The sequence below is a fragment of the Ursus maritimus genome, assembly GCF_017311325.1.
Source record: "Ursus maritimus isolate PB19 chromosome X unlocalized genomic scaffold, ASM1731132v1 scaffold_X1, whole genome shotgun sequence".
Taxonomy (NCBI): Eukaryota; Metazoa; Chordata; class Mammalia; order Carnivora; family Ursidae; genus Ursus; species Ursus maritimus.
Genome location: NW_024423319.1, coordinates 19997737 through 20023326, shown reverse-complemented (window position 1 = coordinate 20023326; position 25590 = coordinate 19997737). Strand labels below are relative to the sequence as shown.

The 25590-nt window shown below is 45.9% G+C and overlaps 1 protein-coding gene across 5 annotated transcripts in view; it reads left to right on the top strand.

Moving 5' to 3' along the window:
- Window positions 1–25590, top strand: part of MTM1 (myotubularin 1) — a 96802-nt gene that overhangs the window by 27925 nt on the left and 43287 nt on the right. For all 5 annotated transcript variants that reach the window (XM_040628117.1, XM_040628116.1, XM_040628114.1 and 2 more), the window contains 2 exons: window positions 12339–12449; window positions 16266–16367. In XM_040628117.1, the coding sequence (XP_040484051.1) occupies window positions 12339–12449; window positions 16266–16367 (213 nt within the window). The remainder of the gene's footprint in view (window positions 1–12338; window positions 12450–16265; window positions 16368–25590) is intronic.

Below are 25590 nucleotides of genomic sequence, written 5' to 3'. Positions count from 1 at the left end.
TTCAGGGAATGTGCCACTGATGGAGCAATGAGATGGAGACGAGGTGTTCCAGACGTGAAGGGATGAGTGAAGAGCTGCCGTGGCTGTTGCTGAAGGACCTACAGTAGATACAGTAGGTCGCCGTTGTCCAGGCCAGCCTGAAAGGGCAACTGTATTTGAGGGATGGACCAAGGGGGGATGGATAGGTCCAGGGTACGTGGAAGAGTAGCCCAACAGCACTTTATATATAGGAGATGTTGAGACTGTTGGGGGAATCTAGCTTTTGTGTCATTGCTTTTACCCTGTAATTTCTTTAGGACTGTGTTACTGACACCTTGTCTTGATTTAATCAAGGCATATGACTAAGAGACATGGGCTGAACGGTGGCGGTACACCTAGATGGAATTATAGACTGTGGCTTAAAGCCTCGATGGCAACCAGGAAGGGTGGTCATGAATGTGTTGCTGTGCAGGGCCCCTCGTCTGCAGTGTTTCTAATGCAATGCAGTTGAACCCGCAGGAAACATGCATGTCCAGTATGTGAAAGACCGCAAAGAAGTCAGTGTGCTAGACTACACAGTTGCGATTTGAAACTATCTTAATGGACTAGGATATTGGAGTGAAACTAATGATACAACATTTCATGTAGATAACATTTACTTTATACAAACCTGTTGTACCAACAAAGGGTGGAGGAGGTCTGTCTTAATAGGGGCTCAAGCTTATTTGATCCAGTAATTGGGCATGACTGATGACAAAGTTAATAAACCTGTAGGCTAAACTAACAAAAGTATAATATAATGGCTAACAAAATGAGACTGTAGTCCCATCTGAAGTGTCGTGTTCAAATCCAGGTGCCACATTTTAAGAGGGACATTGGCAAATTAGCGAGGGTTCAGACAGAGGGAACCAGGCTTGTGAAGGGGCTGCAGTATGAGCGATGATTGAAACAAGTGTTGATGTTTCATCTGAGGAAAAGAAGACGGAAGGGAGGCATGACAGAGCTACCTTCTGTGGAGCAGGGATCAGACTCATTCAGTATGGCTCCCAGGGGTCAGATTGGGACAGATTGAGAGATTTTATGCTAATATATGCAAGAGTCGTCAAAAATGAGAATTAAAGCAAGTGTTACAGTGCCTTTCCCCTCTGAGACTCTTGGCTTGTTGGCCGGCCATGCATGCCCGGTTCCATTTTATACTGTCACTGATGATGAGCTGGGGAAATGTTGAAAACTATGGTGCCATGACAAGATTGTACGAGCTCAACTACATAAAGCAAGCAAAAACTGTCTGTAGAAAAGAGGCCGGAAGGAAATAACAGCGAGCGTGTTAGTACTTGGGAGAGCTGGAGAGTGGACTTGTGCTCTGTTTTCTCCCCTCCACTTGGAATGAGCACGTGGGACTTTTGCAATTAATTGGGGGAGCACTTGGCAAGATTTAGCTGGTTTTTATATGGCATTGTAGAAGGTGGGGATTAGCACCGAATGGGTGTCCAAAAGGCCCATTTGACACCGACTACTAACTTGTTTCTTCTTCCACTGTTTTACATAAACATTTTGACCAATCGGCTATAACATTTAGTCCAAGTATAAAAGCAAGAAGCTAATGGCAGAAAACATCCTATAAAGCAAGCTATGTAAGTGGTTATGCAGAAGCCTCAAAACATAGTCACCATAGTGTTTCTTAAAGTCCTAAATAAGAACATCAGTTGTGGATTCCACTGCAAACTGTGTGTTTGACAAAGAGCTGTCCTCTCACTGGCATTTTGAAGTGGACGCCTGTTTGTTTCAGGTAGGTAAACACTGCAGTGGGAGCACGGTCTTACTCGGGAGTCTGCAGTCCCACTTCGTTGAGGTGTCAAGGGCAAGGTTTCCTACCCGCCCCATTCCTCAGGACAGTGGAAGCACAGTGGTTGTTTCCTTAGATTGTCACTGTGGCCCTCCTTTGTGGTCATCCCCCCTCTACTCTGCCCTGCATGCTGCCTCCAGAGTGATCCTCCTTAGAACTAGGCCGGCCAGCTTACTTCTCCAGTCTAAAACTCTGATTGGCTCCCTGTGGCCCACAGAGTAAAATCCACTCTCATTGACGTGGCATAAAAATTCTTGTGATTCTCTTGCTTTGACTCAGGCCACTACTGCCCATGCTGTTGTAAGACCACCTTCCCTTCTCCCAACATGCGAGGCCCCTCCATTCCTCCACATGGATGCATTGCACGTGCTGTTCTCACTGTACCTGGATGCTCCCTTCAGAAGCGGCTGTTTGTCTTTCAGAACCCACCTCAACAATCCTGCCCTCTTCGGAGCCTCCTCCAGCTTCCTGTAAAGGAGCCCCTCCCTCTTCACGTCCCCATAGCCTTTTCCCATGCCTCTCTGTTAGCGTTTACTGCTCATGAGCCCCCCCACACACTGGCCAACACGCCATTTCCTTTCTATGCTTGTTTGTTACTCCTGAGCACTTGCCTCCGCCTCCTATTTTATATATTTCACTGCTTCGTCTTGTTCCTTGGCTGTCTGTCCCTCCCTCGCCCCTGTGTCCCCTCAGTGCTGAGGGCAGAGCCTAGCACATTAAAGATGTTCGGTCGGGCTGTGCTGAACGAAGGAACTCAGGTCTTATTTATTTGCTGCTGTATGTCTGTGGCCTTTACTAATGCCGAGTCCTTTTGGTCCTCTGTGCCTAGCTAGCACAGTGTCCCGTAGACAGTAGGCACTCAGTAAAAACATATTCTGTGAGTGAACTCGGGAGGGAACAAGCTTCATCGCTGTGGTTTGACTGCAGCGTGGATCTCACTAAATCATGGCATCTCAAATACCAACGTTGCTTCTGGAGTTTGGAAAGCTCATAGCCCCCTTTTGACCTTGAGGGTGCTCAGGAATTTGGCTTGGGGTCCATCTTGTGACCACAGCCGGGGCACTTTAGGCATGTAGTACTCTGTAGTCTGTAGACTGCCGGGGGAAGACTGCTTCAACTTCCTTTCCAAAACACTTTGGGTTCAGCTGCTATAGTGGGTGAGAAAGGCAAAGTAACCCTTTGTTCATTCATGTGCTCATAAGTTTATTCTGGAACCTTCAGCAAGCAGCACAGTGAATAACACCGAGCTTGGTGAATGACACAGAGGCGAGTAATTGGGGTGTAATATGACGAAGCCTGCAGTGGTTGCATAACGCTGTGAGGTTACGAGGGAGACGGTGATTAACTGAGTGATGAGTCATAGCGTGCTTTGTAGAGGAGGTGATATTTGAACCGAGTCTTGAAGAATGGTAACAATTTCCTGGACAGGAGGGAAGAGAGGGAGGAGCGTATCAGGTAGAGAGTTTCCCTCTCACTTGTGTGATGATACGGAGAAGACTACATACTGTGGAAACATCTGAGTGGTCTGTTGGAGCTGGAGCACAGGCTGGAGGGGGAGTGGGGTTGCAGGAGATGAAGCTGGAAGAAGAGTCCGCCCCAAGAGTCTCGCAAGTCACAGGTCAGCAGCACACACCTTACGGGGAGAATCACGTGGAGGATGTGGGTTTCAGGAAGGGACGTCCAGTTGCCGTGTGTCTGATGGATTAGGAAGGGAGACTGGAAGCAGGGAGAGCGATGGAAAAGTTAGTTGTCCAGGTGGGCAGCCAGGGCCTCACACAGTTGTCGTTGCACCAGGAGGAGAGAAGAGCGCAGAAGGTTTAGGAGCATGGGGTGGCCGTTTGGAGGCGGGAGTTGGAGGAAGGACTCAAGTCGAGAATGATGGCTGTGACCCTTTGCCTTTGAAATGGACCTCACGGGAGAAGGAACACGTCGGAGATGAGCCCCCGGGGATTCTCGGAACATGTGGACTTAATAACCATACAGCCACTGAGTGGAGATGTCTCTGAAGCATTTGGAAACGTGACTCTGAAGCTCGTGAAGTGGTTAGCACGTCAGAGTTAGTGAAAGCCGCATACATCCGCACGATTACCTGAGAAGAAGATGTGACAAGGAGATGTGCGCTGAGGGGCACGAACATTCTCCTGGGGCGGGGGTTGGGGGGAGGCCCAGTGCCAGCTGAGAAGAGAAAGCAGGGGCGGTCAGAGCAATAGAAAATCTGAGCAAAGGCTTTGGTGGAAGTCGGTAGAAGAGAAAAGACTCAGAAAAGAAGGGGGCAGACCACGGGCAGAATGCTGCAAGGCTCAGCAGGATAAAGAATGAGCAGAGGCCACAGAGGGTGGTCATTAGGTCACTGGGAGCTCCAGTGGGAACCCATTCTGTGGAGACGTCAGTGTCAGTCTGATTGGTCTCTCGCTCCTCCTTCCACCTCCCAGGCGCCTGCACGCTTCTCTCTAGTCCTGCTCCTCCCAGGGCTTCCTCTGCTCCCCGGCTGCAGTCCCTTCTGACAGGATAATGCTGCATGCTGGCCGCGCTCCTTCCCACACGCTCTCGCCCCTCTGGCCACAACTGACAGGCAGAGCCATCCCCTAGTCACTCCTGGACTTTCTTTGGTTTTGAGGGCTGCCTTTCTTCTGGCCCCTTTCTCATTTTTTAAAAAAGATTTATTTATTTTTGAGAGAGAGAGCGAGAGAGAGAGAGAGAGAGAGAGAAAGAGGAAGGGTGGGAGGGAGGGAGAGAAGGGGCAGAAAGAGAGAATCCCCAGACTCTGCACATGGCATGGAGCCCGATGCAGGACTCGATCCCACGACCCATGAGATCACGACCTGAGCTGAGTGAGACCAAGAGTCCGACACCCAACCCACTGAGCCACCCAGGTGCCTTCCCCTTTTCTCATTTCTTACTGCCTGCTCAAGACCCCTGGGCTTTTTGCCTCCCATCCCAGATGCGTGGGCCAAAGTGGGAGTCTTCAGCTCTTTCTCCCTCCCCAGTCCCTTCCTCTGGTTTTCTTGCTTCTCGGGTGGTGCTGCTTGTCTTCCAGCAGCCCTGGGATCCCTGCCTCTGTCCTCCCTTCTCCACAGTGTTCACGTGTGCCCCACCCTAGTCCGAGTTCTTGTCCTGGGCCATCACAGGAGCCACACATTGGCCTCCATGCCTGCAGCCTCTCACCACTCCCTTCTCTCTGGCTCCTGAAGCCCTCTTAATAGTTGTGCCATCTCCATGCTCAGAAACTCTCCGTGGCTCCTTTCCTCCCTCATTTCCTTTGCCTTAGCCAGGGAGTTCGGGGCATGGCACCTTCCCACCTCTTTCCTGTGTGCCCACTCCATGCTCCGGCTCAGGTGCCCTACTCACTGACCCCTAATGAAGCCCTGTGCTTTCTCCTCCAGACCTTCCTTCAGGCCGTTATTTTTCACCTAGAGCATACATCCGTCCCCACCCCATTTGAAAAATTATTTTGAAATATATAAGATAGGAAGTTTATAAAAAATAACCTAAACATCTGTGGATCCCCCACCCAGCTGAAGAAACGCCATCTCCCCTTCGACCCAGAGGTAATCCCGTGTGAAAGTTGGTATTTCTCGCTTCTGGTCACTCCACACAGCCCTGAGCTGGAATGGACTGTGACAGGTGTGTGGTAGCTAGAGGAATGGAGGCATTTAGGCCTTCCGACTGAGTGATGCTGATGAGATGAGAAACGTGTTGTGCATGCACCTTTCATTTTCTGACAGTCAGAAACAGTATGTTCTTCCTGGATTCAATTCAAGGAGATCTCTCTCTAAAACATAGGAATATAATGATTCCCTTGTTCAAGCAGAATATTACCCAAAGATGCTTTTTTTTTTAAAGAATTTTTATTTATTTATTTGATGGAGAGAGAGACAGGCAGCGAGAGAGGGAACACAAGCAGGGGGAGTGGGAGAGGAAGAAGCAGGCTCTCAGCAGAGGAGCCTGATGTGGGGCTCGATCCCGGAACGCCAGGATCACGCCCTGAGCCACCCAGGCGCCCCCCCAAAGATGCTTTAATGCCATTTAAGACCCTCTGTAAAGATGGAACACACATTCATCTGTAGTTGGTAAAGGTATTTCTTTGAGGGACTAGAAAAATGAGGTCTGTTTACTTAGCCTTTCAATGGCTTACCAGTGTACAGACAGGGCTTGGAGAATTGAGATGGGTGGATGGCTTGTGTGTCAGTCAGACTCTGTCTCTCAAATACTCGGTTCTGAAATGAGCTTTGAGCAGATGCCAGGTGTTATGCCACCTAGCAGCTGGGCATCTAACAAGTGTGGCAGTGCTTAGCTTCCATGATCTCTGTCATTGGCAACTGGAGCTGTAAGCTTTGAACACCGCCCTCTCCCATTATGGACATCCAGAGCCAGACCTGTGTTCTTTCCCAGAGGGAAGGCCCACCAAGTTCATTACAAGGATGACCGACAAGGATTCCTGTAGTATTTTTCTTTTCGTGAAAATACAATGGAGACTTTTTGAGATTGTCCTTCTTTAGGTTCTTCAGTCTAGCAGATTTAGCACCTCTTTTCACTTCAAGGGAGCCGAAATAATGCTGAGAAGACTATAGTAAAACATCCTTATGTGTCTAAGTGGAACTTCAGTGGGAACATAGGATCCGTACTATAGGTATTCTGTTAAACTTCAGTCTTGAATCATCTCCTTATATTGCGGCTGCAAAATGAGTGCTGTTTTCAGGTGAAAACAATGTCCGCTGACACCTTCCTTTGCCCCCTATTGCCATGTTGTTCCCAATTTGTCAACCCCCAAACTTGAGAGTCTGTGGGCAACTGGTCCTGCTGTGCAAGTCACATAGATTTAATCCATTAGTTCCCTTACAAGTGCAGGCTTTCAGACCTCAGGGTCTACTCCTGCTTGGGCAATTCTTTTTAATCTTCTCCTTCCATCCCCCACTGCATCACTGGCCAATCCTCCATGTTCCTCAGCCGACTTCCTGTCTTGCTCTGCTGACCAGTTAAAAGCCTTCCTCCCTGAGCTCTCAAAAACCACCCCCCTCACTACCTTCTGCTGTCTGTTTTCACCCATGCTCTCCTCCTCCTCTCATCTGAGAGGAAGGGAATGGTTGCCTTTTTTCCAAAACAAAATTCCTCTACTTGAGCCTTTTCTCCTTTCCTCTTTTACTTCCTTTAGAGCCTTCATGCCCTTTTGGCCATTCTGTGTCTTCCATCTGTGTTTTCCATTGGCCCACAGACCTGCTCAAGTCTCTGTGTCTTAGATCCCTGCTACCCGACCCCCCCTGCCGATAGTACCATCCTCTTTCTTCCCTTTCTTCCCCCAGACTTCTTCATTTCATTCTTTATCCATTGACCATTTGAGAGGCTGTTTTGTGTCAAGCAGTGTGCCAGGCATTCAGGTCTAATGGTGTGCACAGCAGACACAGTCTCTCCCTCATGAAGCTTTCGTTCTGATGGGACCTCCAGACATCGATCAGATAATCACACCGGGTATACAACAGCAAGTTGTGCCGAGCGCGAGTAGCCCAGGAGCGAGTAGTACAGGAGTGCAGCTGTTTGAGGAGCCTGGGAAATTGTCCTGAGAAAATGATGTTTGACCCCTGGTCTGAAGAATGAATAGGAATTACCTAGATGCTTGGCAGGGCCTTGGTGGGGAGAATCAGCTGAGAGAATGGCAAGAGGCACTGAGACCAAGGGGAACATGAAAGGACTCGCCGTGGCTGGGTTGGGGGCAGGGAGAACAGTGAGGAATGGGCAGGAGGGTGGGGGTGGGGCCAGATGACCAAGGCCTTGTAGACCCTGTTAAGGATGGAGGTGTTTGGAGTTGAGCAGCGAGAAGCTTTGGACATGATTTAAGCAAAGGAATGACAGCATCAGATTGATTTTTGTTAGTGATCACCTATGCTGCGGTGTGGAGGGCAGACTCGGAGGGGAGCAGCAGTCCATGTTCCAGTGGTCCAGAAAAGTTGGAGAGGGGTTGACAGGTTCAAGGTTGATTTAAGAGGTAAATGTGGGAGATTGGATGAGGGATAACAGAGAAGCGGATGTCAAGGATGACTCCTAGGTTTCCAGCTTTTGTAACTGGGCAGATGGAGCACCAGCCACTGAGACAGGAAGATGAAATTTGGAGAGAGAAACATCATGTGGTTAGTTCTGGACATTTTGAGTTTGATTGGCCTTTGGAATCTCTCCCAGTTCTGTAATTCCAGCTGCCTCCTGGTTATCTGGACTTGATTAATTTATCATAGCCTCCAAGCTGGTATATCTCAAAGTGACAATGTTAATCATTCTCCAAAACCCCTTTCTGTGTTCTTCACATCTCTTGGTGGGATCCCATCTCTTGTCTGGGCCTAAGCCTGAGTCATTGCCAGTGCTTCCCCTATGGTCATTGTCTCCTTCTTTTGCTTCCCACCTAGCTCACTCCACTCTCGGGTTCTCCTACCTTCTCAACTTGCCCTAAATCATTAGCTTCCGGGTTCCAAGGAATGGGTGTAGTCCCTTCCTTGCTACTGCACAGCACTCAGTACTGCCAAAGGAGTCGTCAAAGAGCACCGGTCTGTCTTTATGCTCCTCTTCTCGAAACACATTCCATAGATCCCAGTCACCCTGATCCAAGCCCTGGGGTGATCCCTGGGGAATTTCTTTGCCACCCTCTCGTAAACCTGATCCCCACTTGTTTTTTGTTTTGTTTAGTTTTTTATAAAGTCCTCATACTTCCCCACACGTGTAGCTGATGTCACTGTTGGCTTGTTTTGGGGAAGGTAAATCTGCAACTGCTATTACCCCATCCTGTAAGGATCATCTTTAACACTGCCATTGCCACAGAACCTTCATGAGACCCAGTCAATAGGAATTATTCTGCCCTCCTCTGACCTCTCATCCCATTAGTCTGGACATGGGTTTTGTTTTGTTTTGATGGCTCTTGGTCCTTGCAACCTGGCATCGTGGCTCATTGGGTACATGTGTCCTATCACCCATCAGTGCAGCACTTGCATCTTATTTATGTCTGTGGTTCCTAGCATCCAGGACGGGTTTTGCTGCTCAGTATACACTCAAGAGAGAGATGGTAAATGAATGCGTCTTTTTTAGATTGTTCTGTTTACTTCTCAAGTATTTTAAATCCTTAGAGGTACAGAATTTTGAGTTAGAATGGACCTTTGAGAATTCTTAAATATTTAATGCTATTTAGATAGTAACAACTCAGGTTTCTACAGAGTTAAGCTAATTTTCCTATTTCTGGATCTTCCAGTTTGGCCTGCTGGGTCATCTGATCTTGAACCTGTCGTTCAGGGAGAACATGGAAGTATCCTCATTAAACTGGGCGCCTATGGTCAGGAACTGGCTGGTTCTCAGTTGTCCCATTTTCTGTTTTATGTTGGGTCAGGGTAATCAAAGCTATAGAATTTCCTCTATACAAGGACAAAGAACAGTAAGAGCTCATCTTTTCTGTTTACATTCTTGCTACCATGTTGATCTTAGAGTATCAGACTTTTAGTGTCCAATCTATGTGTTTTTAGGTGTAAGTTTGACATTTAGGAATACACTTGGACACTCCTAAATCTCAGTCCAGACAGAACAGGTTGCCTGATGGTATGTTTTTAATAACTAGATTGTGCTGAGAAGTAAATACATTATAATATTCAGCTGTGTATGTACACAGTTACAGAGTAGTGTCTTTTTTTTCTCTAGACATTTGGATTGCAGTCACGTGGTGACGTGTCTCACCCCATGGCAACAACTAAAAAATGCCTCCTCATGGGTACAAAGAAAAAGACCTGTAGCTGCTTTTGCAAGAGTGTGCTGATCCAGTACATTTGTAGAGCACAGTTATGTCTTCCAAACACTAAGATAGTCTCTGGGATAGTAATAATGAGTTCCATTGTTTTCTAGCTACCATGTGACAGGCACCATGCCAGGTGCTTAAGTCCATGATCTTTAATCATCCCCACTTTACAGGTAAATGTGGCTGAGAGGTACAGTAACTTGCGAAAGTTATCTGGCTAATAAATGTCAAAACTCCATTTGAACCAATTTTGTCCGGCGTAATAGCTTGCACTCTTTTCTCTATACCATGGTAACTGAGCTCTTACGCTTTCTTTAACTTTTTATTTTGAAATAATTATGAATGATCAAGAACTTGGAAAAGAGTGCACTACCTGGGGCGCCTGGGTGGCTCAGTCGTTAAGCGTCTGCCTTCGGCTCAGGGCGTGATCCCGGCGTTCTGGGATCGAGCCCCACATTGGGCTCCCTGCACCACTGGGAGCCTGCTTCTTCCTCTCCCACTCCCCCTGCCTGTGTTCCCTCTCTCGCTGGCTGTCTCTGTCTCTGTCAAATAAATAAATAAAATCTTTAAAAAAAAAGACCCCAAAAAACTCACAAAAAGGAGAAACTCATTTTGAGTTTGATTGGCCTTTGGAATCTTGTTCCCTCTCTCACTGGCTGTCTCTCTGTCAAATAAATAAATAAAACCTTTAAAAAAAAGTGCATTACCTAGCTTCTCTAGTAACTATTCGGCTTGATCATCAAAACCAGGAAATTTATGGCACCGTACAGTTAACTAAGACTCTGACTGTACTTCAACTTTGCCACTGTTTCATGCACTCATTTTTTCGTATGTTTCTGCATATAATTCTATGATGTTTGATCCCATGTACAAAGTCATGGAATCACACACTAGCAATCAAATCTGCAACTGTTGCTGCCCCTTTATAATCACACCCTCCTTCCCTGGACCCCCTGGCAACCATTTCTTTCTTCTCCATCTCTATAATTTTGTCACTTCAAAAAAATGTCATACATGAACTCATACAGTACGTGATCTTTTGAAATTGGCCTTATCTACTACTCAGCATGATGTCTTTAAGAGCCTTCCACATCGTGGTGTGCATCTGTAGTTCGTTGGGTGTTTTTTTTTTTGTAGCTGAGCAGTATTCCATGGCATGAATGTAGCCCATTCTTACACTTTTTGACTTTCTAGAATACCCATGAGCTGTGTTTCTAGTATAAAGAAATGCTTAGTTTTTGTATTGTACAAAGGAGATGGATTTCAAGTAAAACTTAAACTTTATTTGTATCCCCTAAATGGAACATCTTCTAAAGAACAAAACTTCAATAAGCACCTTTAAAATATTTTCTTTATTATCAAACTAATCACAGCACTTAAGAAAATATTGGATTTGACAAATTTCTGTAGGCCTCCCTATCTTTGTCGACGTGAATATATATCTTACATTACTGTAGTCAGTGTATTTTGTATGCTGCTTTTTTCCACTTCAGCTTATTTTTCCATGTACTGTAATTATTGTCGGAGCTGCATGCTTAGTCCTTCAAGTTGACTAACGGTCATTTTCTCCACCCTGATGTCCCCCTCTGGCTCCATTGAGCATCTTCACATAACTGTTCATCCTGTTGTGCAGTAGCTGTAAGATAAGCTCTTAAGAGTGCAGTTATGGAGTCAAAGGGGTAGGACCATGTGTCTGACTCTTTTGATGTGTGCTCCCAGACCTCGGCCCAAATCTCAACCCTGCCCCATATTTACTAAGCAAGTTACCGAAGCTTTCAAAAGCCTTGATTGCCACGTCAGGAAATGGGAATACTACACCAATATCCGGAATGGTTGGGAGGATAAAATTGGAAAAATGAGGTGTGCAGAGCCCCCGTTGCAGCAGCTGGCACAGACAACTTACTCCATGTGTGGTAGCTGCCGGCAGCTGGTGGTGACTGTGGTGTGATACCACGAATGTGATTCTGGCTTGCCAGCACTTGTACAGACCCCTTGCACCCAGCATTGGATAAGGAATGATGGAGAGGGATCGCTCTACATCCAGGCCCTTCTCCTGTGGGAGATGAACCCAGGCCTCAGCTAGGTGCTACTTTCAGATGTTGGGTTTCTGCTGTCGGGACTCTAGACCTGTGCATTTCTGGCAGACGGGTTAAAGCAAGCGATGCAGCCCAGTGTGAATCGAGTGTTGTAGAACTGCAGAGGAGGGAGTGGTCAGTTCTGTTCTGTCTAATTAGGAAGTGGAGCTTTGTTAGAGGCGATGTTTGCTGAGCCAGGGCTTACATGGGGTGTATTTTGTATGCTGCTTTTGGGGAAACATCTGGTAGGTGGGGAAACCTAGATCATCCTGGGCAAAGGGAACACCATGGACAAAGCACAGAGGTCTGATTGTAGACAGTGCTTGAGGAATGGTGAAGGCTTTCACTTAGTTCGGAGTGCAGAACAGTGTGGGAGAAAAGCCTGCAGACACCAGCTGCAAGTGACACCACGGGGCTCTCGAATTGTGTCCCTAGGAGTTTAGTCTTCATTCTGTAGGCACCGCAGAATGGCAGATGTTTGGAGATGCATTTTGGTTGCATAACTGGCTATTGTAATGCTTGCTCTTTTATGTGTGGTCTGTATCATATTTTTGTTCATAGAAAGTGACAAAAAGGGCCAACGTAAAAGTGCCCTAAAGCATATGGTTTTTTAAAAATGTTTTTGGTGTTTTAATGACACTGACAGAAATATTGACTTCTGCATTTTTGTCCATTACAGGATTCTGCTCTAATACTTGATGTTCCTCTGGGCGTGATCTCCAGAATTGAAAAAATGGGAGGCGCGACAAGTAGAGGAGAAAATTCCTATGGTCTAGATATTACTTGTAAAGTAAGAGATTCAGTACTTTCTTATGTGAAAAAAGATACATTAGTGTTGAATGATGAGTAACAATTAATGGGGGGGTTAAAAAAAAAGAATTGAACACCCTGGTTCATCTAAGGCCCGAAAATGGTTCTTCCCTCATGATCAGGCTTCCAAAACCTCCTGGGGACATAGTTCCTCTTACAGAGACCTGCGAGGATTCAGACCTGTCCTTCTGTCAGCTTGACCGGATAGGAAGAAAACTTATGGATAGAATTTTCACACTTTTTAGATTTTGCCTGAGTCTGCTCCTGGTGTCCCTTTATGTCATGTGTTACCAGCTAGACATCTTCACACAGTGAAAGGAAAGAGAAATTTAAGAGATTTTACCCTCTGTGAACCTTTCTAACTTTTGCTTAGTTTTCAGAGGTCACACTTGGCTTTGGCCTGGTGGGGGGGCAGAGATTTAACGATAATAACATTTGTACTCAGCTGTAATAGTAACTGTTTGTTGAGCACCTGTGTCGGAGCAGACACATGCTAGGCGCTTTGTGTTCAGTCCTCAGGGTATCCCTCTGAGATGGACGGTCATGTCTCCATTTTATCATTACGAAGCCTTAAGCCTAAGAAGAGTTAGGTCACTGAGCTAAGATTGTCCAACGAATGGCAAAGTTGGGATCCAAATACAGTGAGATGATCATTTTGCAGACAACAGGATAAACCTTCTGGCAAGAAAACTTCCTTTCTAGGTATTAAGTGTCAGACAGTTATAATCCAAACAGAATAATAATAGAATAGAATAACATCCAATCCCAGAAAGAGCTCGAAGGGGTTTGAAGGTCATCTGTTCCAGTGGTTCCCATGGCTAGATCTGGGAGATGTGACCTTTGGTCAGGCACTGTGATTTCTTAAAGCTAGTCTCCTATAATTTTGTTTTGATTATGAATATGGTATGTTTGTTTTATTGCCTCTAGTTTACAAAAGATGAAGACTAACTAGTACGTTCTATCACAGACCAAGGGATTGTGTGGTCGTTAGGCCTGAACTGAAATTCTCCATCACTGCCCACCTTGGCTTCTTCTGATTTTTGTTTTAATCCAAGCTACCTTAAATGCCCTATTTATGATCCCAGCTACTGTCTTCACTCTGGGGCCCAGAAATACAGGGATTTACTTTTAAGGAAGTGTTTTTGCATTTTGCATAAAAGGATCCATGGGAGTAGAGCGTTATATTGCAGTACTCAAGGGAAAATGGGGGTGCTAATATTGACGACTTTGAAAGCGACTTTCATTCTAATAGAATTTTTTAAAAGTCCTATTTGTCACCTTGTCAATAGGAAGAATTTGTATTTAAATATTAGTCCCCCCAAAGTTAATAAGATAAAGCACATTCTTACCTTTTGACTGTTTATTATAAAAACAAGGGGCTTTGGGACAACTCACCAGGCATCACTCGCAAATGTTACACATACCTTTATTTCTTGGAATTAGTGTTGAGCACCAAGACGACAGCCTAGAACAGTGTTGTAGCTCAGCCTGTTCATTCCGTTATCTCCCTGGGAACTGCAGTGTCACGAGAATCAAGTCCCATGTTCTCAGGAACAGACCTGAAGGTGCTAGAAAGGGAACTGCTGTGGCGGGGTGGAGGTGGACTCTGCCGGCCTGCAGAGGTCGGCCGCAGCTGGAGTCAAGAGCCCTAATACAGCTGTTGCTCTAGGGAGACGGGTCGTTCTCAGCCCTACAGCTTTGGTCCTGCCAGCTGTGCACACGGGGATTTCTGCTTGCTGGCAGCATCTTTCGCCTGGGGGAATGTCAGTCCCGGAGGACGTTGTCTAGCAGCAGAGGAGAAGGTAGCTCTGAATATGTGAATTTTTACCGCCAGGCACCCCACCAGCCCTTGCTGACAACTTGGAGCCTTAAAAAAAAAAAAAGACGAAGCCAAACCTTAACCACCTCGAAACCTGCTCTTCCATGTCTAACCCCTGTTTACTCGCTTTAAGGACTGTGGTATTTTGAGGTCGGCAGCGATGGGTGTTGTTTCTCTAGAGATGCGTTATAGAAATGATGTTTCCATATATCAGCCCTTTGGTACTGTTGCAACGGGGGTGTGTTTACTCGGACTCGTTTCTTATAGCGAGGCTGGGTGCATTGTCATGTGACCCACTTGTCAGACAGGCCGAGGGGGGCTGTGAGGCTCTTCTGCCACAAGGCTTTTCTCAGGGACCCTGCCCTGACGAGGCAGCCCCTAAGGAGACCAGGTGGAACTTACCACTTCGGATATGCTCGTATTTCTGTTGCAGATTTGGTGAGCTGCCGCCTGTGAGTCATTTGCCTTTTCCATTTCAATTTTCTTGTTGGCAAGATGAGGTAGTAATTCTTTCTGTCCTTTAATTACATCTGAATCAGATGGCAATAAGAAGTTGCTTGAATCCCTTGTGCTTTGGCACATAGAAAGTAGTTGTTGGAATCACTGATGGATCAGAATAAATGGTTATCTAGAAATGGTCTAAATTCTGGCCAAGTGGTTAAGAACAATGATGTTACGAAGTTATCAGCTGACACCAGGCTGTTAGGAGGAAAATTCTGCACAGGTCTTTGAGCCCCACAGATCCTCGGCTATCCAACACTGTGCTCGTGGCTCAGTTGTAAACCCTTTTGAGGCATGTCATCTCATTGAAATTATTATTCCCTTTGATTTGACTACTGCTTTGCATCATGAGCCAACAACTAATATCCCAGTTTCCCTGGAATATGTTGTGAATTGGTTTTTGGATTTTATTCAGTTCTGTGCTTTTAAAAATGAAAGCACAGAATTCTAGGGCTGGCAAGGCCCAGTAGATACCATCTGTACAGAGAGTGAGCAGTCCTGGGTCACTCCGTAGAGGCCTTTGGGTCTAGTTCTTTATACCGCCTCTGCTGCCAGTGGCATTCTGGGATGTCCCGTATACAGCAAGGCCTTTGCTAGTCCTCCATGCCAAAGACTTAGGAAGCTTTAAATGCACTCCTGAGATACCAAATGAAAAGCAGTTTGAAAAAATGTAAAGATCATGACATCCAAGAGGCCAGGGACCAGCTTAGCTCTCTCCTTCCTGAAGTCTCCCACGGGGCTCGTTTTTCTGAATTGAATTGGTGTTTTGAGTGCTCAGCCACTCGGTCACAGCACCGTGATTGATTTAGGAAACAACCTAAACAGCTCTAGCTTTGAAAGTAAGACAGAATGTTATATGTTTGATAGGTAATACAACTTGATATTTCAGGGAGATTTTTTGGTGGTCTATGTAGAATACTGTGCAAGTCAACTTGATGGGAAGAATATGTTCCTTTACTTGTATGAGAGCTTAAAGTGCCAATCATTTCCTGATTTGTTAGAATGAGACTTGAAAGTAGCATGAGGGAGAGGGAGGGGGCTTCCGTATTTTCATGACATGTTTGACAATTTTGAGCTCACATGTGATAGTAGGTACACATTTGAGAAGTTCTGTGAATAAAATACTCTTTTATAGGGAAAGCAGCGCACACACCAGTTGAAGTAGAGAGACACCGTGGATGGTGTGCGAGGCAAGGGTTGGTTTTTCCGGCTATAAAACGATGTTAGCTCTGTCCTCTCTTTAACACTAGTTGCTTTGTCTTTACGTTCGTGACTACGATGGGAATATTTTGAGGTGTTCTTAAACTGGATATCTCAAAATGTCACACAAAACAGTGATTTTCTTAATAATCTAGATTAACTGCCCTTTCAGGTAAGTGAATCTTCCACTCCTTTAGTTGAAGAGATTTTTTGCTAAGGAATGTCACTTTATTTGAAGACTGAACTGTCAAATTTCTCTGCTCCCCCCCCCACCAGGACATGAGAAACCTGAGGTTCGCGCTGAAACAGGAAGGCCACAGCAGAAGGGATATGTTTGAGATCCTCACAAGATACGCCTTTCCCTTGGCCCACAGTCTGGTAAATTCCAGGGTTCTTCCCAGCGCCGGGAGGTTCTCCAGTGTCTCCCCTTTCATTTACTCTCTGCACCAGCTTCCCGGTGTGCCGTGTGTGCCAGGGTGTTTATTAAAGGGGATTGAAGCATTCCCAGGAGGAGCAGGCCTCTCCTCTGCCGGTCTGTGTGGGATGGCCCGCGCCCGGTGACTGAAGCATCACCCAGCGTAGTCTGTGCTCTCCCTCCCCCAGTGTGCCCCTGGCCTTGGCTCATCCTCTTTAAAGGCATGAGGCAGTGAGGCGGACTGTGGCACCTTCCTTTTGCCACCAGGCCTTGCTGGCATCCTCTCTCCCCTCTCCCTCTGCTCTGCTCAGCTCTAAACAGACTTAGAGGCAAGCACATGCTAAAGGGAGAGCAAGGAAATAATTCTTTAAAATATATATATATATATGCCTTTACTTTGAGTCTAGGACGAGTGTGGCACTGTGTGGACAGAAGGGGATGAAAGAGAACATTTGTAATGTAGCCCTTCTCCCTGAGGCTGTCTTTTAGGTTTTTTGGCAATAAGGGCCTGAGATTTTTTTTTCTGGTGAGACAAGGTTTCTCTCTTCCCACATTTCATCAAGAGTTGTTCCGGGCAAAGGAAATTCATGGTTGATGGAAGGGACAATTATACAAAGACTGGAGGTCTAGAAAGATTTATGAAGTACTCCTCATGAGTCATATGTTGATTACAGATGCAGATGTAATGCTTAAAACGAATGTAATGATAGAGAGTTGAACACATTTTCAGCCTTTTCTCAGTTTTTGATTAAATGTGTGATGTAAAACCTATTTCAGTACTAAACAATTTCTTTAACGATTAGGGCAAAGAGAGTTTTATGAGAACACATCTTTGGAATATTTATGAAAGTGAGAATGTAAGTCTAATCCACGAAAATTCAGTTAGGGAACGTGTTCTATCTTGGGCTTTGTGTATCTGGCCCCAGATTATCAGAAATTTGAAGAATGGCTCACACAACAGGTTTGAGGGAGCAGAGGCCCCAGTCCATCTCCTGTAAGATCCCCTTTCTCTGACATCTTTTCTCTCTATTAGGGTTTACACCCCTAAAAAGTCAAGTATTAGTCCAGCTTTCTCCTAAACTACTGGCCCATTTCTCGCCTCCATCCAAACTTCTGGAAAGAACATTCTAGTCTGGTCTCGTCTCCAGTTTATTCATTCCTCCAACCCTTTTCAGTATCTGGCTTTACTGTAGGTACCTTCTGGAACTGAGGCTCTCTTACTGGGCAAATCTAGTGGCTCACTTCAGTCTTCATTCTGTTTGCTCTTCCTCCAGCATTCAACGGTTTGGAGTACCCCATGCTAGTAAGTCCTGGTTTCTGTGTTATTCTGGCACCTTGACTGTCCTTCCCTGTCTCCACTGCCCCTGTCTTTTCCTTCATGGACCATGTCTGTTGGTGGTCCCCTTTCAGCCACCTTCTCATGTTACTCACTTTGCCTTGATGGTTTCATTTCATCCCATTGCATAATCTGTCATTACCATATGGGTGATTTCGAAATCTAGCCCTGACACTGGCATCCAGTGAATGTAAGCAGCCTAACACTCAAACATCTTCCTCTGGGAGCCCTTGAGCATCACAGGCTTGCTGTCTCCTCCAACCTCTTCGCAGCTCACCAGTCCTGCTCTGCAGCCTACATGCCCCTCAATGAGGAAGATCCCCAGTTGCTCAGGTTTGAGAACTTGAAGTCAAGTATCTCATTCTCCCCATGCCTTGCCTCCCAGAGCTACATATTTTTTAATAATATTTTTTTATTATATTATGTTAGTCACCATACAGTACATCCCCAGCTCTTGATGTGAAGTTCCATGATTCACCACTTGCATATAACACCCAGTGCACCATGCAATCAATACGTGCCCTCCACCGGTCTATCCCATTCCCCCACCCCCTGAAGCCCTCAGTATAGTCTCTCATGGTTCATTCCCCCTTCTGATTACCCCCCCTTCATTCTTCCCTTTCTTCTCCTACTGATCTTCCTACTTCTTATGTTCCATAAATGAGTGAAACCATATGATAATTGTCTTTCTCTGCTTGACTTATTTCACTTAGCATTATCTCCTCCAGTCCCGTCCATGTTGCAGCAAATGTTGAGAAATCGTTCTTTTTGATGGCTGAGTAATAGCTACACCGGTTCCAAATCCTGTAGGTTCTACTTACTGGTGACTCTCACATATTTCTTCCCGTTTCTACTTGTGCTTCCTATCTTAAGCCATGCTTCCCAACTGGTTTTTCTTCTTTCAGTTTCTCTCCTTCCAATTTATTCTACACAGTGCTGCCAGTGGTTTTTTAATTGAACTACAATCATGTCACTGTGTCCCACTCTCCACAAAAACAAAAACAAACACCAACTCAAGGGCTTCCCATGGCTTATACCCTACATTCCAAGCACATAGAACTGTCCTGTGCTCCTCCGATATACATAGAACTTTCAGAGCAGATTCTTTGGTTTTTCTATCCCCTTTACTTGCAGGCTTCTTGTCTCTTTAAAGCCCATCCACCACCTTGCTCAGCCCTAGGTCCTTTTATATACCATCTGTGTTCCCCTCCCCGGCCCCCTGTAGGGTTTGTCTTGCCTCTCACTTGTTAGACTTTGCAGGTCCCTCTATTAGAGCACTTACCTCAGTCTGCCTTATGTAATAATTATGTAGGAATTGCCTGCCTCCTGCTATACTATGGGCTTATCAAGGCGGGGAGCCGCCATTATTTCTCTCTCTCACCTCACCGTAATGACTTCTGCTTGGGAGTTGTATAACGATGGCTTTTTTATTGAACTCAGGTTTAGTAGAAAGTGAAGGAAAAATCCATTTTATGGAAACATATGGGAAGAATTTCTGGATGTTGTGCATTTAGCACCAGAGCCTAGGATTCTGGGTTGCTGTCATTGGAGTAGTCCACAGAGGAGTTGCTTTCTTGTCTGTGGTACTTGGCCTTAGTTTTTGTACCTGCGCTAGAAATCCCTACTCTTTCTTGGGAAGTCAGTAAAGTGACAAACTTTAGAAAAAGTGTCAGCCGGATTGCTTATGCAAAGTTTTGGAAAATTATATTCCCTAAGTTTTAACTACTGAAGTCATCTTTAAAAAAAAAAAGTTAAACTAGTCACTGAAACAATACAAGATACAGATAAAAAGAGATCAGCTTTTGCCATGGCTTTTGGAATATCTGTTCCTGCTATTCCAGTCAACATGTACAACTGTCTTGTAAATCAAATTCATTTCGGGGTACCAGGTTGGGTGGTGTTGGGGAGCCGGGAGGGCAGATGAGGAGGAATACGGGATGAAGGAATGATACCTAGTCCCATTTGGGGATGTGACAGAAGTGATAGGATACATGTGTCTGGCCCCGAAATGGACCAGTTACCTTCAGTGCTGTAAGAGAAATGCAGAGGAAATCCACTGGGGATTCACAGGAAGAAGAGAACACATCCAACCTACATGGAAAAGCCTGCATGAAATTTGATAGTCGTTTGGGTTGAACCTCGAAGGATGGTTATCATTTCCGGTGGAAGAAGTGGAGTTTCAGGCAGAGGCAAGACTCTGACCCTCGACACAGCAGAAGGAAAGCTGGAAGCATTGCAAAGTGTTTACGAGGGTAGCCGGGTGCTGTTTGGTTGAAGCGTGGGGAAGAGGAGCTGGGCTCATGTGGTGGAAGGCTTTGCTAGGGAAGGAGCTAATACCTGGGGAAGTAGTGGAGACCTACGGAAGGTTTCGAAATAAGTGACAGAACTGAATACAAGGTTATGAAGACTAGACAGGAGCAGAGAGCTCCTGGAGCCTGGAGCCTGGGAGGGGGAGTCAGAGGGCCAGGTGAGAGGTCCACAGCATCTGAACTAGGACCCGGCAGTGCAGGTGGCCAGGCGGGGTGGGGGATGACAAGCTTGGGCAGCAGTTTGGTGAGAGAGGACAGCGAGGAAGGCTGAATCATCTTCCCTCTGGGGTTTGCGGCTTGAGTGATGACGAGGGTGGGACACTGTTGACAGAGCAGGAAAGTCAGAAAAGGGTTTTGTTTGAGGAAACAGGTGGAAGACAGGGCAAGGAGGGAGGGATAGGGAGTTCTGTTTTGTTCGTGTGGCTGTTAGCATTGTTTTGGCTTTTTGGCTGAATTGACAGCAGCGATTTCAGGTCTGCTCCTCAGAAAAGGGTCTAGAGATGTAGGTTTGAAATCATGGTTCTTAATCTGTTTGGAGCTATGGATTCCTTTGTTGATATGATACAAATTATAGTTTCTCATCCCCGGAAGAGTGCACTTACATGCAAAACTTTACATAACATTTTAGGGTTTCAGTCCCTCTGAAGCTTATCTATGGGTCCCAGGTTGGTTAAGTAACCCTGGTGTATAATAGAGAAGTCTAAACAAAACCAGTTCGCTTGGAAGCTGAGAAAGGTGAATGAATGTATTTGTGGGAGGTGAGAGGAGCCTTGCTTGTGGGAGGTGAGAGGGGAGAAAGGATCTTTCTGAAGCAGGATTCTGGGGAAGGCAGAGGGGGATGGGGTTAAGCCCAGTTTGTAGGGCAGTTTTGGAAAGGAGAAGGGACAATTATTCCTCTGAGACAGGAGGGAAAGAAAAGTTTTCAAACTGCCACAGTGGGGAACGCAAGAGTGTGCCAGAAAGGGATTTCCTGGAAGCCTAATCTAAGCCTGATTGCGCTGAACAATACAAAGGGCCCTGCTTGAGAAATATCACTTTGTTAGTATTATTGAAACTGTTAAACCAGCTGCAGATTATCTCAGTGATTTTTTTTTTAATTGTAAGCATTTGAGGTCAGAAGTAAGCTTGCTGTTGTATCCATGAAATGGTATCTGAAGGCCAGGAGAGCTGGGTTCTAACTCCAGCCGTAGGGTGAATGGTGTACAAGTTGGCTTTTTGCTCTCAGACCACCCCTTTGGCTCTGTCTGGCCTCCTTCCCCATTAGCATTTTCACCACTCAGTGTCTTCAAGTCGGGACTCAAGCTTTGAATTGAACTTGAGCAGTTTAGCTACAGAGTCAGCCCCACCTGTTCATTTGATTGTTTCCATATTATGTCAGTCCAGTCAGGCTTAGACATTGTTCCCTTAACATTTTCTACTTCAGCCTAAGTGTTTATTTTCTTGCTGTATTTTGTTTTGCCTTATAAACACTAGAAACTGTACCAATTTCACCAGCTACCTTATGACTCAACGCTACTTCAAGGTAAATGATACATCTTTATAAGAGATGTGACAACGTTGGGGCGCCTGGGTGACTCATCAGTGGGTTAAGCATCTGATTCTTGGTTTTGGCTCAGGTCCTGATGTCAGGGTCCTGGGATTGAGTCCCACATCGGGCTCTGCACTCAGTGGGGAGTCTGCTAGAGATTCTCTCTCTGCCTTTCCCTCTGCCCCACCCTGCCCCCGCCTCAGAAAAAAATAAATCTTGAAAAAAAGAAATGTGACAATGCTTCTGACATAATTTTTTAAATGCAAGAACAAAAATTGTGTAAATCTGAACAGAGCCTGATAGTGCTACCGAAGTGAGTAATTAATTGTTGGGGTGGTTCGTTCAATGCCAGAGGTCTTCTTTCATTGATTTCCTTTATTGTTGGCTCATTTTTCACTCAGCTGGGATAACCAGAGAGAATATAAATTTTAGATGAGTGTTTCACTGTTAATCCCACCGTATTATTGAGTCATGAAATCCATTTACTAGGTCACAATGAGCATTTTTAAATGGACTAGAAGAGAGAATATTAAGAGCATAATACATACCACGGGTACGTATGGTTTTGTTAGATATTTGTTTCAGAGGTGTGTATGCGTGCGCGCGCACGTGTGTGTGTGTGTACAGGATGGTGGTCATGGTGCAAAGTGTATGGCTTTCTGTTAATCATAATCTAGAAAGTTTGAAAAACAATCGTTCAGATAATGGTAGAATATGTAGGATAAAATGGGCTTTGTGTCGATTTAGGCATCAGTAAAGGCACTGACATCTGTCTTTACAGCTATAGGCATGCATGGACTTTCCTGAAGTGTGTTTAAGTGAAGGGCTAGAGTTTTGACAAAAGTCATGGAGTGGAGCCTCACACAGGGAAGTGGAGAGCTGGAAGGAGTGGAGACCGGGGTGCAGTTGCCAGGCTCATGGCAGCCATGGATGAGGGAGAGCCAGAGAGACGACTTATTTCCAGAGCCTTGCTGGTGTGTGCTCACGAGCACATGCTAGGCAGTCCAGCGGCCTGTGTCTGAATCTGGCTCAGTCGCTTACCTGCTTGGTTACTTTGGCAGCCACATAATATTTATGTGCTTCAGTGTTCTCATCTGTAATGGGGATAATAACCATCTCTGCCCCATAGAGTTTTTGTGAGGATTAAACGTAAACTGTTTACAAGTGCCTGGCACACAGTAAGTGCCCGTTGAATGTCAGCTGTGCAGTCGTGCACCATTTTCCCAGCAGGTGCAAAGAAGAAGGATGATTGCCCCAACACACTTCCCCCCCCGAATATTAATTAAGTAATTGTGATAATATGTGAGACACTTTAAGCCCCTTAAAAGAAAGACGCTATGTGGATAAGGTTGCTATCCTTATTAACAACCCATTGGTTGTACTTGGATAGAGGATTAGTTGAAAGTCTTAAATTTCAGTCCAGAAAGCATCTGAACTAGAAATGTGAAATAGGGGCAGCAGTGATCGTCTTCAGAAAAGGTTTTCCCATTGTTTTTTCTGTCCACGCAGGCCTCCCGCTTCCAGGGTAGTGTGGCTCATTCGGGTGTGTGTGTCTCTGCGCTCTGTACTTTCCTGTGCCATTCTGGGTTAAGCTCTTGGGCGTTGCAGTGTGTTCTGCCTCTTGTTACTCTGTGACCGTGTTAGCACTCATGTAGTTGCAAAGGTTTTTGGTGTGTTGTTTGCTTTGGTAAACTTGACCTCCGTGTGGATGGTAGGAATAGGCACAGGAGAGAAGACTGCTGGCTGTGCTTTTGAGAGAGTGAAACAGCTGGGCTTCAGGGCCTTTTCTGTGGAGACCAACAGCCTTCCACGGACTGAAGGCGTGACGCTTCCTACCGTGGGCAGCCCAGGGCAGCGAGGTGTTAGAAACGGCCGCACCTTTCAGGAGAGGGCCCGGCTGCCTTTGCTTCTCAGAGTCTTTGCCGCTTGCTTCTTTTTGCCTAGCTTTGGTGAACCACATCAAACCGTGTCCATACAGCTTAAGCACTGTGTCATTTCTACCTTGTGTCCACTCTGGCTCAAGTCCAATTGTACTTGCTTGTAAAAATGATTGCATAAAAATTACCAAAGCGGGTGATGGGGGCGCACATCTTTTTCAATCGCTCAAATGAGAGGTGTAAATGATCCTGTGAATAGGCAATTAACAACAAGGGTACTTTTCCCTGGGCCTTCATTTTTCAGTCCAGAATTGGGGAAATTTTTATAAATTGCTTTGAGGTTTTAAAAATCTCAGACTGAAATTTAGTGGACTCTTACTTCCTAGGCTGACCACAGAATAGATAAAAGCAGACAGCTCATTTTCAGAAGCAAACTGAGGGCTTCAGAGGGGAGGGGGGTGGGGGAATGGGATAGGCTGGTGATGGGTAGTAAGGAGAGCACGTATTGCATGGTGCACTGGGTGTTACACGCAACTAATGAATCATCGAACTTTACATAAAAAACCAGGGATGTACTGTATGGTGACTAACATAATATAATAAAAAATCATTAAAAAATAAAAAAAANNATATAATAAAAAATATTATTATTAAAAAATTTAATTTAATTTAAAAAATAAAAAAAGAAGGCAGTTGAAATGAGAAGCAGTACTGTGCATACACGCACACGTGTAACACGCACACACAGCGCACACACAGACACACACCTGCTTTTCAGCCTAGATGTGGCTTTAGGACTGAAGCAGGTCTCAGTTCTCTGTCTTCTCTTTGGCTAGGACTCTTTTTTCCTTGGATAAGCAGTAAATGTGACCAACTGAGGGTCTCATCACGCTTCCTGCCGCCTCTAGGACTTGGCCTTTGGTCTCTTTCACTCTCTGTCTTCTCCCTGCTGCCCATCTCCTGGAACCGTGCTCCCTGCAGGACTTGCCCCGCGTGGCCATCCGTGTTCAGAATCCCAGTGTTCACTGCCTGCCAGCACGTGCTCAGCAGCCGCTCCCTTCAGAGCTCATCCCACTTCTCGCCCTCCCACGCCAGGGGAGCTATTCTTTTGAATGTGATTCAAGACACTGCGAGTGCTCAAGCCACCTCTCCTTAAATGTTTTTAAACTACTGAGTAGCCAGCCACGAGAGGATGTTTGTAAACCACATGTGAAGCATGAGGAAGTCTGATACCTGGAGCGCCCCTCTGGCTCCCGGGGTGTCGTGCTTTGACTTCCACCACGGCGCTCTCCATCCGGGCCTGCTCTGCTGAGTTCTTCCTTGCCGGCTCGTGGTGCCTCATTTCCCAGGATGTTTTTGATTCCTACTTCTGAACTGTTCCTCGGAGCTTTATGGGAATACTCGGAGGCAGTTTGACGTTTCCTTCTGCCTGGCATCTTAGGGCACTCTCGGTGTGGGTCATTGACAAATTAGATTCCCTGTTTGATGTTTTCTGGACCATCCAAGTTTTATGAGTTTGGGCTACACGTTGTTTCAGAGCTGCCTTGTGGCTACAAATTCCTGGTGGGGGACAGCACTAGAGACTTTTTTTTCTCCCTCGATCAACACCGATAATCTGGACAGGTAACCTCCTTGGAGTCTTGGGGGGTTACTTCCTGTTTATCCTTACCCTGAGGTTGTAGCACTTGGGAGGCCAACCTCTACTGAAGGCGGTTTCCAGTCTGATACCCGTCGTGGCATCTTGGGTGGGCCTGGGCCTTTATGTCCTCTGTTTCCTGTACCCCAAAAGGCCGTGAAAATCAATTCTGTGAGGGCCCTGAGGTAAAAGCCAGCACTTTCCTCTTGCTCTCTGCATTCCCGTTTGTGGTTAGTGTTTAGCTTCTGAGTTTTTATTCCTCCCTAGCTAGCTCAGTAGAGCATTTTGAAAGAGGTGTCTGTTTTGTCCAGCATTTGTCGATTTTCAGCAGAAGGCTCAGTTAGGGCATCTATACCAGACGCCTCGCCCTGTAGCTTCTGAGATCTGAAGCGCCTGGTCCTCCACCTCTCTAGCTTCTTTTCAGGTTCCTCTGCTTCCTTCTGCTGTCTAAGTGTGGGTCCTCTAGAAAAGTCCATTCTTCCCCTCCTTCTTGTTCTGTA